Source organism: Pinus tabuliformis, chromosome J (genome assembly GCF_031772625.1).
Source record: "Pinus tabuliformis cultivar Carrire ecotype Pingquan chromosome J, CPIR1, whole genome shotgun sequence".
Lineage (NCBI taxonomy): Eukaryota > Viridiplantae > Streptophyta > Pinopsida > Pinales > Pinaceae > Pinus > Pinus tabuliformis.
Window position 1 is genome coordinate 205,846,719 of NC_142295.1, and position 15,629 is coordinate 205,862,347.

General features: G+C 39.8%; 1 protein-coding gene across 2 annotated transcripts in view; it reads left to right on the forward strand.

Annotated features, from left to right (window-relative positions):
• LOC149226401 (putative choline kinase 2) overlaps positions 1-15,629 on the forward strand; it is a 200,608-nt gene that overhangs the window by 151,925 nt on the left and 33,054 nt on the right. For both annotated transcript variants that reach the window (XM_089375287.1, XM_089375286.1), the window contains one exon: positions 2,178-2,275. In XM_089375287.1, the coding sequence (XP_089231413.1) occupies positions 2,178-2,275 (98 nt within the window). The remainder of the gene's footprint in view (positions 1-2,177; positions 2,276-15,629) is intronic.

The window sequence follows — 15,629 nt, forward strand, 5'->3', positions numbered from 1 at the left end:
GAGTGTCCCCAAAAAGGGGACGTGGGGGAAATGTTGCCCCAAGAGTTTCCCCGTCGCCGGAGCGCGAGGGAGCGCCATGGCGCGTCCCCCACCGTGGGGGACGCATCCCTGTGGAACTTTGTCAAAAAGTGTAAAATTAAAAGCAAAAGTTGGAACAAGAAAAATAAAGTTTTAACGGGAAGTTCAATGGAAGTTTATCAGAGAAGGAAGAGGAAAAATTACACTTAAAGAACCTTAATAAAAAATTATTAGAACAAATAAAAAATTTAAAAGATCAAAAGAAGGATAATAGCGACAAGATCAACGATTAAGAAAAAGAACTTTTATGCCTAAAAAAACATAACCAAAAGCTTCTTAACCAGATTAAAAAACTTAAGACTGATAAGAAATCATTGAAGAATATATACAAAGAACTTATCGCAAAGGAAGCATCAAAATCTCCAGATGTAGCAGCCCAAGTTGAAGAAACAAACATCGATCCCACTAATCTCATAGTTCGGGCAAATCCAAATCCTAAGCCACCCTTTTGCTTGAACTTCAATGCCCTTGCTTACTTGGAAATTCTAGAACTTGGGTTTTGTTCTACTGGTCTTGATCTATACTGGGTATCTCTTGGATTTTTTATATCCCCTAGGATGTTGCCATATTATCACCCTATATGTTGTATCATCACCTCCCTGTGCTAGATCTCTAACACCTTGACTAACCTCGGAAATCTAACCCATGGGTTTTGTTCGTTTCTTCGTGTTGATCACTTTTGGTGTAATGCATGCAAAACTCTGCCCAATGCTCTACCTGAACTACCCCTTGGAAACTTTTTTGACTTGTTGGCCAAGTTTGACCAAGTTGTAGCTAGCCACTTGATGCTTAGATCTGAAAAAATCCGTGTGTTATTGACTTGTCCCATCCTGCTCTACAATCTGAGATTGGATTGACATTTTGACCACTGGATTCTCTTTACATTGGGAAGATTGAATTGCGTTGGGAAAAGTGAATCTTGTCAAAAGAGATTGTCATGCTTTGAGAGTTATCATGAGGAATACTACACCCAGGCCAAGGTCACATATAGACTCGATAAAATTTAACCATGTGGAATGACATAGGTGCAACTTGACGTGGGCTGAATTGGCCCATACACTTGCAAGGGATAGGGCATGGTTTGACCTAATAGATGAATACAAACTCAACGACAAAGACACATGTCTAGGATGACTAATACAAGGTCTCACATGGTTTTTACATGGATTTTGACTTGTGACTTTGGGCTTACAATGGTGATGAATGTTGCACTGAAAAGTATATGTACCCTGCTAACATGCGGGGTAACGAGTCCAAGTAGATTACATTGCATGTTGATCCTCGATCTACTAGATAATGCATATAAAATTATGGTTGTAGGGTGACTAGGAAATCTTTGTTCAACAACAGCAAACATGTCGAACAAAACAAATAAAGTGAATAAGTCCATAGCAATTTTGTTAGAAACGATAAAAATATTCCTTTGAGAGAGAAATAACTCATGGCTTGAAATAGTATGTAGCTTGTCATAACACATGATTATTACAATGTAAGTCTTTGCTCATGTTCTTCAAGAGTGTAGTTCTCTGTCTTGACTCTAGGTGATGTATTGGTGCTATATCCCTATTGGCTGATTTTTGTTATTTGTGTGCACTAATGTAGCTTATTTTTTCTTTCTATGGCTACTTACAAGCTTACTGTATTATGATTATTAAAGGAGCCATTTTTCTTGATACTGTATCATATTCTAGTTTGATGTTGGCTTAGATTATCTTATTGACATATAATTATAGTTTCACCTTTTCTTATACAACGAATTCAACCTGGTTTACCATATTCTCTCACAAGTTATTAGTTCTGAACATTGACAGATGTTTTATATTTTAAATTTTATTTTCTTTTCATGTCAATCCATGGTTTACCTTTTCAAATTATTGCCATTATAAACAATTTTTCATTCTTCTAATGTTCATGTGAGATTTGTTTTTAGCTTTGAGAGGAAGTTTATTCGAGTGTGATCACTTCTAATGATAGAGAAGCAACATATATGATGTGAGGCATTTTAAATTGAATTTGGAAAAAAATTATGAGTTTACTTTTAATGTTACAAGTACATTTGTTCGAGTTTTTCACGAAAATCATATTGTTTATGGAGGCAGGAAAAGGAGATGATTGCGAGGTTGAGAACCTTATGAACGACATAGACCATTATGTGTTAGCAAGCCATATTCATTGGGGTCTTTGGGGAATCTTATCTGTGAGTTTTTTGAATACAAATGAATATTAATTTTGAATAGTTTTTCCAAATCAAATTTGTTGTTGAGATCAAATTAATCCTTGTGTACTATTTATGATGGATTTTAGATTTTCAAGATGCATTAACAAATGTGAAATTTGTGAAATGCCTTTATTTTACTGTTGTTATAAATGCAATCGATATTCTATGTTTTCTTCAAGCCTCCTTCACTATGCATTGTAAAGTCAAGCAAATTGTAACGAACAGGGTTCGTATATGCAGTGGAAATATTCAAAATTTCTGGAATATGTAAATATCCATTATCGAACAATAATATATTTATAAAAATATTGAATTTACAAGAGAAAAGATATGAGATATGTTAATTTGTCACTGTTCTATGTTGATACAATTACTTTAGCCCAATTCTTAACTTCAATTAGCAATCAATTCAATCTTCCAATAAACAATAGCAATTGTAGATAGAAAAATAAATGCAATGAGCAATAAGAGACAATCAAAAGCAATGACGAGAGACAACAAGATTAGTCAAAGACCAGGGAAAAACCCCACAAGGGGGAAAACCATTTCAATTTTTTCTTCTTATTAGATTGTCGTAAAATGTTCAGAAGAGAGTACAATAATCCAATTGAACAATGAGTCAAAGTTAACCTTTGACTATCCAAATATACAAACCAATATCCAACCAATGATGAGCTTCAAAAGTCAATTTTGGTCAACTGTCAAAGTCTGCAATTTTGTCCAAGTCAACAATAGTCAAAGTGTGCCCTAACCAGTCAAAGTCAACAGTCAAAACAGACCTCCAAGAGCTCGGTCAACAGTCCACAAACTCGACCTTCAATGCTGGTCAAAGATAGGTCAAAACAGTCCCAATGTAAGCAGTCAAACCTAGTCAACAGAGAGAGTCCCTGCAGTCAATCTGCAGTTAAGCCTGTGGTCAACGCAGGTCAAAGTGCCCAAATCTCCTCGGTTCTTGTGCCAAACAATGCGGCCTAGCAACACAAAAATTCTCCCAAAAGATCGAAGTCAAAATATACCCAAAACATCAAGGTCAATGCTGGTCAAAGTCTCCCAAACAGAAAGTCAATGCAGAAATTTCAGAGTTGCCTCAAAGACCCTCGCACGTGTGAAGTCAGCCTGCAATTCTTCAGAGTTGTACAAACTAATGAGAAGAGAGAAAAAGAATGATGTGTTGTTGTGATGCCAAATGAGGTGTGCCTTAACTTGTATTTATATGGCATTGGAGGGGTGCCAATTTTGCTTCTAGGCCAACTTGGATATTTGTGCCATTATGGGTTTTCTCATCAAAAATATATTTTTCCTTAACCAAATTGAGTGCTTGCAGGGGCAATTTTGTGTCTCTGTGAATAAGTAATTTCGTCCAATGAAGGCAATTTATCCTTGAGCTGCCAAACTAACACTCCCTCTTGGCTAGGGAGAAATTTCTGACTACAAAATATGTCCTATCTCAAATTTCTCGTCATCATCAAGTCAAATGTCGTCCCTGCTCATCTCTGCTCATTGATTGAGCACTATTGAATCTAAAAGAAGAAGAATTTGACATCATAGGGGAGCTCAAGCTACAACCCTCTATCCAATGACAATAGGCGAGCATCTACCAACAAGAATCACTTCCGTCTTGTTGTTTAGTCAACAATGGAGACCAAATTTGCTATATAGGGTAGATATCACATCCATCCTATCGTCTAATGACAATTGGGCGGGATCCATCTACCAGCAAGGATCGCATCCATCCTGTTGTCTAGTCAACAAGCGAGACCAAACTTGCCATATAGGGTAGAGATCACAACCATCCCAATTTACGCTGATCTTCCCAAGTTGACCCTAAAGAGTCAAGTGGTAGAACACTTGCATCTTCTATACTTCAGCAAGATCCACTTGCTATGCGAGGATCACACCAAATCAAGTCATTTCAACCCATTGGCCAGATGGGGAGGCAATCCCAACAAGCCTTGCTTGTGGGTACAATGCATACTGGGGTATACTCTGTTAATCATGATAGGGGGATATATCCAACTTGTCATAAATGACAAGGATCACCCACACCCTATGGTGACAATAGAAGAGATAATACTTACCTCAAAGGGTAAGGATCACAACCATCCTATTGTCCATAGGTACCTCAACCCCAAGAGCTTTCAAGCTCAATTTCTCTCCTTGTGAGCTCAAACAGAGGGGAAGAGAATAGCTCGGTATTCTTGATCAGTCGGCACCCTTACCCGGGAGGGTCACATCCATCAATCCCAACTGCTCTCTGAAGACCAAGAACTTTCCTGTTGGCAAAGCCTTGGTCAATATGTCTGCTATCTATTCGTCTATCGATATGCGATGGAGTCTTACGACTCCTCTTTGTACCATGTCTCGAATGTAGTGGTACCTGATCTCAATGTGCTTGGACTTGTCATGAAATAAGGGATTCTCTGCCAATCGAATCCCACTCTTATTGTCATAATATATCATTGTAGTACAAGGACTTGCTCAAATAGCTCTCCAAAGAGCTTTCTCAACCAAACTGCCTCACAACTAGCCATATCAACAACAATGTATTCTGCCTCTGTCATGCTTAAAGCTACGAACTTTTGTTTCCTACTCATCGAAGATATCATAACAGATCCCAAGCTAAAGCAATGCCTTGATGTGCTCTTCTTGTCAATAATGTTTCCAGCCCAATAAAGATCAGTGTATCCATGCAGTCATACATCTTCGCCAGAATATCTCAGACCAAGGTTAATTGTCCCATGCAAATATCTCAGAATATGTTTAGCGGCAACCCAATGTGCATGGAGGGGCTCAATCATAAATTGGTTCAAGGTGTTCACTGCAAAGCTCATGTTCGGACGGGTGTTCACAAGGAACATTAATGCCCCAATCAGTGGTCAATACTCAGAAGGATTAGCTAGGTCAGGTCTAGCAGTATCTCCACACAACTTATTTAAATTCACGTCCATTGGGTTGGCCAAGAATTTACATTCTGTCATTCCAAATCTTTCCAATAGCTTCACGACATATTTTCCTTGAGAAAGGAATATCTCTCTAGGTCTCTGCCAAACCTTTAATCCTAGGAAATAATGCATCAAACCAAGATCCTCTCAAACTGAGAGGCTAACTCCCTCTTACACTCGAGGATCAGGAGCTCACTACCTATCAGGAATAGATCATCAACATATAGAACCAAAATCAAAGGCATACCTTGGACCACCTTGAAGTAGAGGTTAGGGTCAACACTACTTCTTATGAATCCAAGCTTCACCAGGTAATTGCCAATATGGGCATACCAAGCTCGGTTGGGCTTGCTTCAAGCCATATAATGCCTTCTTCAATCTGTAAACATGTGTCTTTCGGTCCTTCATTTCAAATCCCCACGGCTGTGCAACTTATACTTCTTCCTGTAGAATGCCATGAAGGAATGTCGTCCTTACATCCATTTAGTGAAGCGTCTATCCCTGACTAGCAGCAAGGGCAACGATCAATCTAATAGTAGTGTAGCGAGCAACGAGAGCAAATATATCATCATAATATTCTTTCTCTTTTGAGAGAACTCTTGGGCCATGAAACTTGTCATATACTTCTCGATGCTTCCATCAGCTCCATGTTTGATTTTGTATAGCCATTTTGAAGTTACAACTGATTTTCCCTTCGGTCTTGGAATGACATCCCATACATCATTTTTCATAATCGATTCATACTCCTTAGCCATAGCATCCTTCTAAACTTGTTCTTTCACAACTTCATCAAAGGTAGGTGGCTCAACTTGAATGATAGTGATCATGGCTACAACGTATCCCTGATATCGACAAGGTTTCTTACTTTCTCTAAAGCTCCCTCTTGCGAGAATGTGTCTCTTAGCATCCTGTAATGTATCTCGAAGCCATGATGGTCTCTTCCTAGCAGGAGGATCACTTGGAGGAGGGTCCAAAGGATCCATGGGCTCGATCATATCATCAACAATATCCTTCTCAGATTCAAGCACGGACGGACCTTCTAATAGATCCATATCATCATCCTTCTTCTTAGGAGGAGGAGGTGGAGGAAGATCCCTTGCTTTCCCAAGGTCATCATCTTCATCGAAAGTTACATCCCTGTTAAACTCATCTTCCTTTGAGGAATATATATTCTAAATGCTTTAGAATTTTCATAGTACCCAGCGAACGTACCTTTCCTTTCGGTGGCTTCCAACTTGTTCCTCTTTTCCTTCGGCACATGAAAATATATGGGGCAACCCAATATCTTTAGATGTCCAATGTCTGGCTTGACACCTGTGAATACCTCTTCGGGAGTCTTGTTGTCCAAAGCTTGATGAGGAACACTATTTTGAACATATACTGTTGTATTTGTTGCTTCTCCCCAAAGGAACTTCGGCAACTTTTGATCATGGAGCATAGCTCGGGCAACTTCCACAATGGACCTGTTCTTTCTTTCATCCACTCCATTTTGTTCAGGATTATAAGGCGCAGTCGTCTCCTTCTTAATACCTTCCTTCTTGCAGAAGTATTTGAACTCATTTAAAATATATTCTCCACCATTGTCAGACCTGAAAACCTTTATTTTCTTCCCTGTTTGATTTTGATCAATGCCTTGAAGTCCTTGAACATAACAAAGGCCTCATCCTTATGCTTCACATAGTATATCCATGTCTCCCTGGAGAAATCATCAATAAAGGTCATGTAGTAGAGATGGTCACCAAGAGAATGCATAGGCATAGGTCCACATTGTTAGAAAATTAGAAAGGCAGGAATATTCTCTTATGTTGATAATTACTTTTGATATTATTGTAGTCTTATTAACTTTCTTTATGTTCTTTTATTTTCTTTTCATGAAGCAATCATCAAATCAAAACATGAAGATCAACGACACCATATGTAGGCACTCAGCTAGGGTTAAAACCTCTCTATAGGGGAAAACCTAGTGAAACTCTTCCACTAATCAAATTGAGATAGACCAAGACCTTAGACCTGACCAAAAGAACTTCCTCCTCCATCAAGTCAACTTTCTAAGATGATTCAACAAACTTCATTAGTCTCTTCTTGTCCAGCAACTTCATCCCAGCAACAATCCATAATTTATCCCCTAGCTTCTAGAATTTTCAACCCTAGCGTAGATTTGAAATTTCGGCTTCTCCAACAGTTTCAGAATTTCGCATGTGTGAGAGTAGAGAGAAAAAAATCGACTTTTTTTCCTTGATAAAGAATTCCTTCTCCTTCGCTGGTGTTTTGTTCTTCTTCCTTGAATTTCACACCCTTTTTCTTCACTAGCAACTACAGATCGAACTTGTTGTGGATGTGCTTCAAATGAGGTCGAGTTGTTGCCTTTATATACTAGATTTTTGCCTCTCAATTAGGTCAAGTTGTCCAAGTTGAAGCCGACTTGGCGGAGGAGGCCTAGAAGACCTATTTTACATCAAAATGAATTTTTTTCTTGACACAAGAAGCCCAAGAAGGGTCTTTTACATAATGACAAGGACAAGGAATCTTGACACAAACCCTAGAAGCTTACAATGGAGGCTTTGACCTATTAACCATTGACCCAAGCATGAACCTCATGTTTTAATAAGTCAATTTCTTTTATAATAAAATTCATTTTTCTTTCTTTTGATAAATACATTACATCATGACTCAAATACAATTATGAAGACTGACACTAGTTACATTTTCAACACTCCCTCTTAACTAGGGAGGTATTCATAATTACATATATACAAAGGTACATGGACGATCTCGAAATGATATGCTCTATGAAGAGTCACAACACACTCGGTGCTATAGATTAGATACCTAACCAAGGTACTCTAATCATGTGGGACTAAGGTGTACTAAAGCTTTAGCCATTGTAGGTGTTGAGAAATCTTTTGCATTGAGATTAAGTGATTTCTCTTCTATTGGTAACTGCTTGTGAATGCTTTTTACTTCTTAGATTAGGATCTTCTTTTACTTATGTTATTATGGTGTTATTCTTCATCAATCAGCCACCAATGCATAAACCATAAAGAGACAAGAGACACAAAATATAGGCTATCAGCCAGGGCCAAAACCTCTCCCACTTGAGAGGAAAACCCGAACAAAATCTTCTTCTTATAGGGACCTCAATTGATGAATACCAAGATCAATTCCCTCCAAGACCAAGACACAAAGCTTCCTTAATGAGATCCTTCTTGCCTTAGTCAACAAAATTCAAACTTTTGTTCCTTCCTCCTTCTCGGCTACCCTTCAACTTTGACTTCCTTCTGCTTCATATTTGCTCCTTATTTTGGCCTCCTTGAATTAGGTCTACAATCTTTGACTCTAATTCAGAAACCCTAGTTTCTCCTAGAAAAATGTCCTTGATACCTTCGCTTAGGATAGAGTCTCCTTTTAGCTTGCCTTGGCTTCTCCTTTGACTTGCCCCTCTTCCAATTCGGCTACCTAAGAGGAATGCAATTCCTCTCGGCTTCTTCCGTAGCAAATGACCTCTTTCTTCTTCGGACGTGTGACCCAAAATAGACCCAAAAACACTCCTAAAAACTTTGCTTTTCCATTGCTTTATTTTGCTGGCTATAAGACTATCTTCCTTCACCTTTTCACACTTCTTGTTTCAGACTTTTTGATGACCGAAATTCTTGCTCTAAAATGAGGCCGAGCTGCCCTATTTATAGTTGTTTCCCCATCAATTAGGCCGACTTGTTAGAGGGTGAGCCAACGTGTCATTTGGTGAAGATCTTTTATTCCTTCTTGTAGCCGACTTGTAGGCGCCGTCTTTGCTTGGTCTTGGAGGGCCTTCTTATAAATTTAATGACTCATACACAAATATAACATGCCCAAGAAGGGTCCTTCATACATGACATTGACTCAAATTGACTTTTATGACTAGATGACAAAACCTAAAGGTTCACAATGGGAACCTTAACTAAAATAGAATTCCTTGATCATGAAACCCATGATTCAAGTACTAGAAAAATAAATTTATTTTCTTCTTTTCATCAATTACATAAAATCACAATTTACACATGCCATTATGAAGACCGAACCTAGTTACATTTTTTAACACTCCCTCTTAACTAGGGAGGTATTTGTAATGGTACTTGGTCATTCTCAATCTGAAGAATTCTCATAAGATGAGTCAGATTGGTAACACATCTGTTTAGCATCATATCAACCTGCATTGTCACATAACAAGGCCTTGACTAACAACTCTATCTCTCCACAAGATTTGAACTCAATGATGGTGAGACCAATGATGTATAGACACCCTTATCATTGTCTCTCTTAGGACATACCCCACCTGGGTTCTTAGGGTGTGTTCCACTAGGACTATTCTTATCTTGGATTCCCAGTCCTCAAAGAATATCGGTCCTCTACGACTACTCTTATCTTGGATGCCCTAACTCATCCTCAAAGAGCATTGGATGCTAGATGTTTACCCAATCCTCCATTCTGTCTTCCCAAGTGAAGACAAGGATGATGTGTCTATGTACTCATTCCTATAGAAGGAATCTACCTAAGCTCCCTCTTGGCTTAAGAATTTTGCTTCCAAGTTTCTTCCAAGTAAGAAACTTGTTTCCAAGCTCCCTCTTAATTAGGGACCTACAACAACTCCTCAGGTGGTGATGATGGGACAACCAGCTGCTTGAAGAACTCCTCCTCATGATGTCATGAACTTCTTTTTGTTATCTAGGAGTCTTCATGTTTGTTACTTCTTCATAGGGTACATACCATCCATCACTTTCATCCATGAGTCAGTCATGTCATCATTGGAAAGTGATCCATCAATTCATATATGGCCTTCCTTCATGGCATGCTACCTTCTTCATGCCATGTTTCCTTAAGGATCTTTCATCCTACTACATGGGCATCGACAGCCCTGTAGCCCATCTAGATATTTGTTCAAAAATAAGAAATGAACACTTAAATCAAAATTACCTTTGTGATGGTCTTTCATCATGACATCTTCTAGTTTGCATCAGCATCCTACATACATGTCGACACATCTCCCAAAGATATATACTGTCAAGGGTCTCTCTCTTTTTCAGAATTCACCAAAGTCTACATATCTTTCTTGGAGATATCCTAGTCAGATCTCTTGGTTTTCGGATGTTGATTGCTTTTTCCATGGTTGCATATTCCACGATCTCTTCCTTCTTTTCTTTTACACATTTCATTCCCAGGAACTTCCAATTAGAGTTCCTCTAATTATTGTCAAACACCTCATATTACATATGAGGACATATTATGTTGATTTCATCTAGTGAATGTGTGACTCATGCATTATTGCATCCCTTCGAAGGAGGAGATCCTTCCTTACGATTATGCTCTCAAGATAGAGCATTGATCCATGTTACATGTAACCATATGACATGACTTCTACAATATTGAATGTAAACATACATTCATCATTTTCCTTTATGTCATCTAGACTTACTTTAGCAGCTTCCTTGATTGAAAAGAGTTTCAATCCCATGATCTGTTTCACCTCTTATGTCATCATACCATCATCCCATGAATTCCACAAGTTTGGAATTCTTGATGAAACACTTGCTGCCCCTCTTGATCAATGAACCTTTCGATGAAGATTCCATCAGAGAATCTTGAGGATCTAGAGTATCCCCATCCAACAAATGTTTCCTTTTCACTGATGTATGATGAGCTTTGTCCTAGACGACTTTTGTTAATCTAGGTTGTCATTGATGTCAATATGGCAATATTCTGGACAGTAAACAATGATGTGAAGCCAAGTAGAGCAGATCCATGAAGCAACAGGAGTATGTCAATATGGCAATATTCTAGGATACTAAATGATGATATGAAGCCAAGGAGAAGTAGAGCAGATCCGTGAAGAAACAGGAGCAAGAAGCCATGAGGAGAAACCAGAGGAAAGCCAAGACAGTCAAGCCATTGGAGAGAATATCGGAAGTCATAGGAGCTATCAGAGCAGAGCTATCAAAGCAGAGAAGAGGTATTGGAGCGGTATTGGAAGCCACAGGAAAGCCAAGTTAGTGTAAGAGCGGGAGATTGAGGAGGAGCCATATCGGGAGTATCGCATGTAATATATGCCAAAGAAGAACTGCAGAGTATCAGAGGAGTTAACAGAGGAGCCATATCAGACCAGAGAAGAGCGGAAAGTCAAGGGAGTTGAGATGATTAGGTTTTGAGTGAGAAGCGAGAGGTTGAGTGTTAGAGGGGGTTTGAGATAGAGGTCAATTTATTATTGTAATTGAGCCGAGAGGGTAAGACTCGTGCCTGGTGTGGACTCTTGTTACTCTGTGTATCCGCGTTCAATAGTTAACCGGGTATTTCTTTGTATTCCCACTGAATGGATCGATGGCAATCCAATATTAAGTGAATGAATTGATATATGAATGTCGTGTGTTAAACGCAGTGTGGAAGAAACCGTGGTTTTAACACAGAGTCCATCAAAAGCAAGCGAGATTAAGTTAAGGAGGAACAGACGGAGAGTGCACAGGATCCGTTGGATCTCATAGATCAATGGTCATCGCATGGTGGAAGAGCGCGAAAGATAATCAGCGAAGAGGTGGTTTCTCAAAACCATAAGTGGTATTTCGGGCAGACAAAAAGCTGAAAGCTGTATTGAAGGGTAGTCACCCGATTCCATTAACCATTCGACATGTAGCAGCTGAGGAGAGAGAAAAACCGCTTTATCGGGCCGGTATTCTTCGTGCTTTGTGTCTCACCCGAAATCGTTTTGGATCGTCAGATGTCGTGCAAGTTGATTGATCGGGAAAAGGCATCAGCCGTTGATCTGATGGAAGGAGATCAACGGTGGAGATCGAGTGGACTGGTTGGTGATCAGGCTAAGCGACAACCGTTGGATCGAGCGCCAGATCGACGGTCGCGATTTAATTGCTAATCGCAGTTATGAAGGGTTGTCAACCCTGAAACATCTGATTGCGATAATACATGCGGACTTGCGGCTCCATTGTAAACCGCCTATTGAAATATCGCATCCGCCATATCGCAAGCCTCTTGTAAAGCCTTGCCACATTGAAAGCACCGATTTCGATAATAACGTGGACCCAAATGCACCGTTTAACATGGCTAAATTTAATATCACATCCGCACGCTCCCGGAGCGATTTTTTAATGCTCGGGAGTGATCGGGAGCGATCGCTCCCCGATCGCTCCCGGGCTTAAAATTTTGCTCTGGGAGCGACGGAGTGATCGCTCCGTACAGCGCTCTCGAAAATGGCAAGGAGCGCAAATTTTTTTATCGGGAGCGCGCTCCCGACCCGCTCCGGCCCGGAGCGCACTTCGGGAGCGGGTTCGAGGGGGGGGGGGGGGGCGCTCCCCCGCAACTTTGCCTAGTCTCTAAGGGATGTCAAACCGCTGATTGCGATAAGGCTGTGGACCCGACGGACTTATTAAAAGCAGTTTAATATAATATCACATCCGGTAGGGGCAATCGACCATCGGCTATGGTATGGGCACAACTTATAAAAGACCTCCGGAAGCCACGATTACGATTAAAGGAATGCAATGTCCGTGAACAATTAATGTATATTATATGAATATTAAAAAGGGCCTCTCTGATATTTTTTTAATATGCAACACTATTGTAATTCGGCCTTTCTTTCGAATTAACGTGTCCTGTGAGTATTTGAATACTCGAATAGACAGAGGAAGCCATAGATCAGGAAGCCGAAGAATCAAGCGAGCGCAGAGGAAGCTAAAGCGACCGGAGGAGGGAAGCCAGAAGGTTGAGCGAGTGTTGAGGAAGCCGAAGCTCAAGCGAGCAAGGAGGAAGCCAAAGGTCAGCATATCAGGCTTAAATAACAAAGAAAAAAGGTGGTTGGTTGTTGGCAAATTGGAAGAAAGAAGGAAGCCGATGGTCCAGCAGGATAGAAAGAGGCCGAAGGTCTAGCAAGACAGAAGGAAGACGAAGGTCCAGCCGGACAGGAGGCAGTCGAAGGACGAGCAACTCTGTTGATCGTGTTATCCTGTGAAAGACTCAGACCTGTGATGAATTAATCAGGTACATAATGCATTTTGAAGAACAATTCTGTGATATAATAAATGAAGTTTTATCTGACATCGTTTGAAGGGAGCAGTAGCTAGCACTGGCATTGAAGCATATGTGATTTTATTTCTGGGAAGTAAGAGAACAGTGAGAAGCAGTCACGCCTGAAGCATTTACTGCGATTGGTAGAACAGAGGCTTGAAACAGAGAGTTGGTTCTCGTGTAGAGCTTAGTGCAGCTAATAGTAGACTCACTAAAGCTGTGTGGAGACATTATCAGAGATCATGATGGCTATTTGATATCATCATGAGATAGCTTTTGCAGACTCTCTGTGGACAGTATGAAGAGTTGTAAAGAATTCTTCATATGAAGACTAGTTGCCATTGATGTTGTAGCATGGAGACTATAGTGAAGCTATAAACAGACAGAATTCAGTAAAGAAGAGTTTTGGGAGTAGAACATTACTATCAAACATGCCTTGACAAGATTGGGTTGGAGCCCTTGGGGTTGGTGCCTCAGAAGTTGGAAGGATTGGTGTCCTTGGAGTTGGTGCTCCTATATCCAAGGTTGGTGCCTTGACAGCAGAGGGTTGGAGCCCTTGAGGTTGGTGCCTCAGAACTGGAAGGATTAGTGTCCTGGGAGTTGGTGCTCCTAAGTCCAAGGTTGGTGCCTTGACAAAACAGAGTTGGTGCTCTGGAGGTTGGAGCCTCACAAAAGTCCAAGTTGGTGCTTGGCAACATATTGGAACCATATATATATATTGTATCTATTTTACTGCAAAGGTTATATTAATAAAAGCATTTATTCTTGTTGTTCATCTTGTGTTCTGAATATAAATGTTTTAACTGGTAAAATAACAATTGAAAAGAAACACTGGTTCACTCCCCCCTCTCAGTGTTTCGAACAACTTTTTCCTTTCCATAAGTGCCACTTATGTTTCCAATGAGGTTTCCAAGAGTTATATCCTTCATAGCTGATTTCCATAGATTTTAATTTCAACCATCTTTCATGCTTCTCTGTGATGATGTCTCGAGCTCTTGCTTTCAATGCTTCTATGATGCTAGGATGCATCCCATCATTTTTCTTAGTGAATCATGATAGCCATATCTTACAACAAAAGACTTAGGAACTTGAAAAGAACTTAGGTGAGGAAGACTATCTCAGTCATAGTAGAGGTCTCTTACTTCCTCTTTCTTGGACTTATTCTTTTCAACTTCCTCCACTTCTTTGGTGATAAGGGCTTCTTCTCTTCCTCTTTTGTTGTTGTCCTTCTCGATCTTATGAGAATCTCTTTTGTAGTGCCCATATTCTTGACACCCATAGCATTGAATCTTAGCCATGCCCCTTTTCTTTTTCCGAGAACCAGACTTTCCAAATTTTCCCTTTCTTCTTGTCATTGTAGCATAAACTTGATTTTTCTCACTTGCTCCCACATCAGATTTGGCCTTTATTCTAGATTCTTCAATCTTGCACAGTGACCATAGATCCTGGAATGGAGTAGCTTCTTCCTTCCCATAAGTACTTGAAGTAAAGTTACCCCACTCCTCCAATAGTGCATTTAGTACAACTTTAGTCATTTCTCTATCAGACATGACTTCTCCCAGATCTTGAAGTTGATCCCTGATTTCAGATATCCTCATAATGTATGAGGCTATTCCATCTTCCCTTGACATCTTTAGCTTGTAGAGTTATTTACTTAATGAGATGACTTCTCCAGCAGTGCTTACGGAATACAACTCTACCAATTGTCATAGATTTCTTTTGAAGTTTCGAGTTTTGATACGTATGGGATGAGGGGATCCTTGATGGATTCTATGAGAATCCTTTGAGCCCTAACTTCCCCTTTCATATACTTTGCAAGTGCTTGAGCATCTTCTTTTGCTGGTTTGGTGATTGATCCTTTGACATGTTCCATAACCTCATTTTCAATGAGGTTCAGATCTGTCATTTTCTTCCATGCAAGATAGTTTGAAGCCCCAACCAATTTGTTGCTTTCCTTGCAAAAAGACATTTTGATAGATTCAGATGTGGACATAAATATACTTACTTGATAGGATGCTCCTTCTCCTTGCTGCTTCCTTGATGTTGATGATGATATAAAGAATAGAAAACTTCTCCTTGATGAAGATAGTTTTCTTCAATAATGATCCTTGATCCCACAGAGAGGGAGATCCCTTTGGATCCTTTGATGGTGGAGTTTTTGTTGATGAAGATCAATGATGACTTCTTGATGATGTCTTCAATGGTAAGGATCTTGCTTCAACGAGAGAGATATCACCTTAGAATCTTGATGACAATGTTCTTGGTCTTGCTTGATGTATAAGTCCTTTAACTTGATTAGGGTCTTTGAGGTCTCTTGAGATGGCTTGAGGGTTCCAAAACTTCTTCTT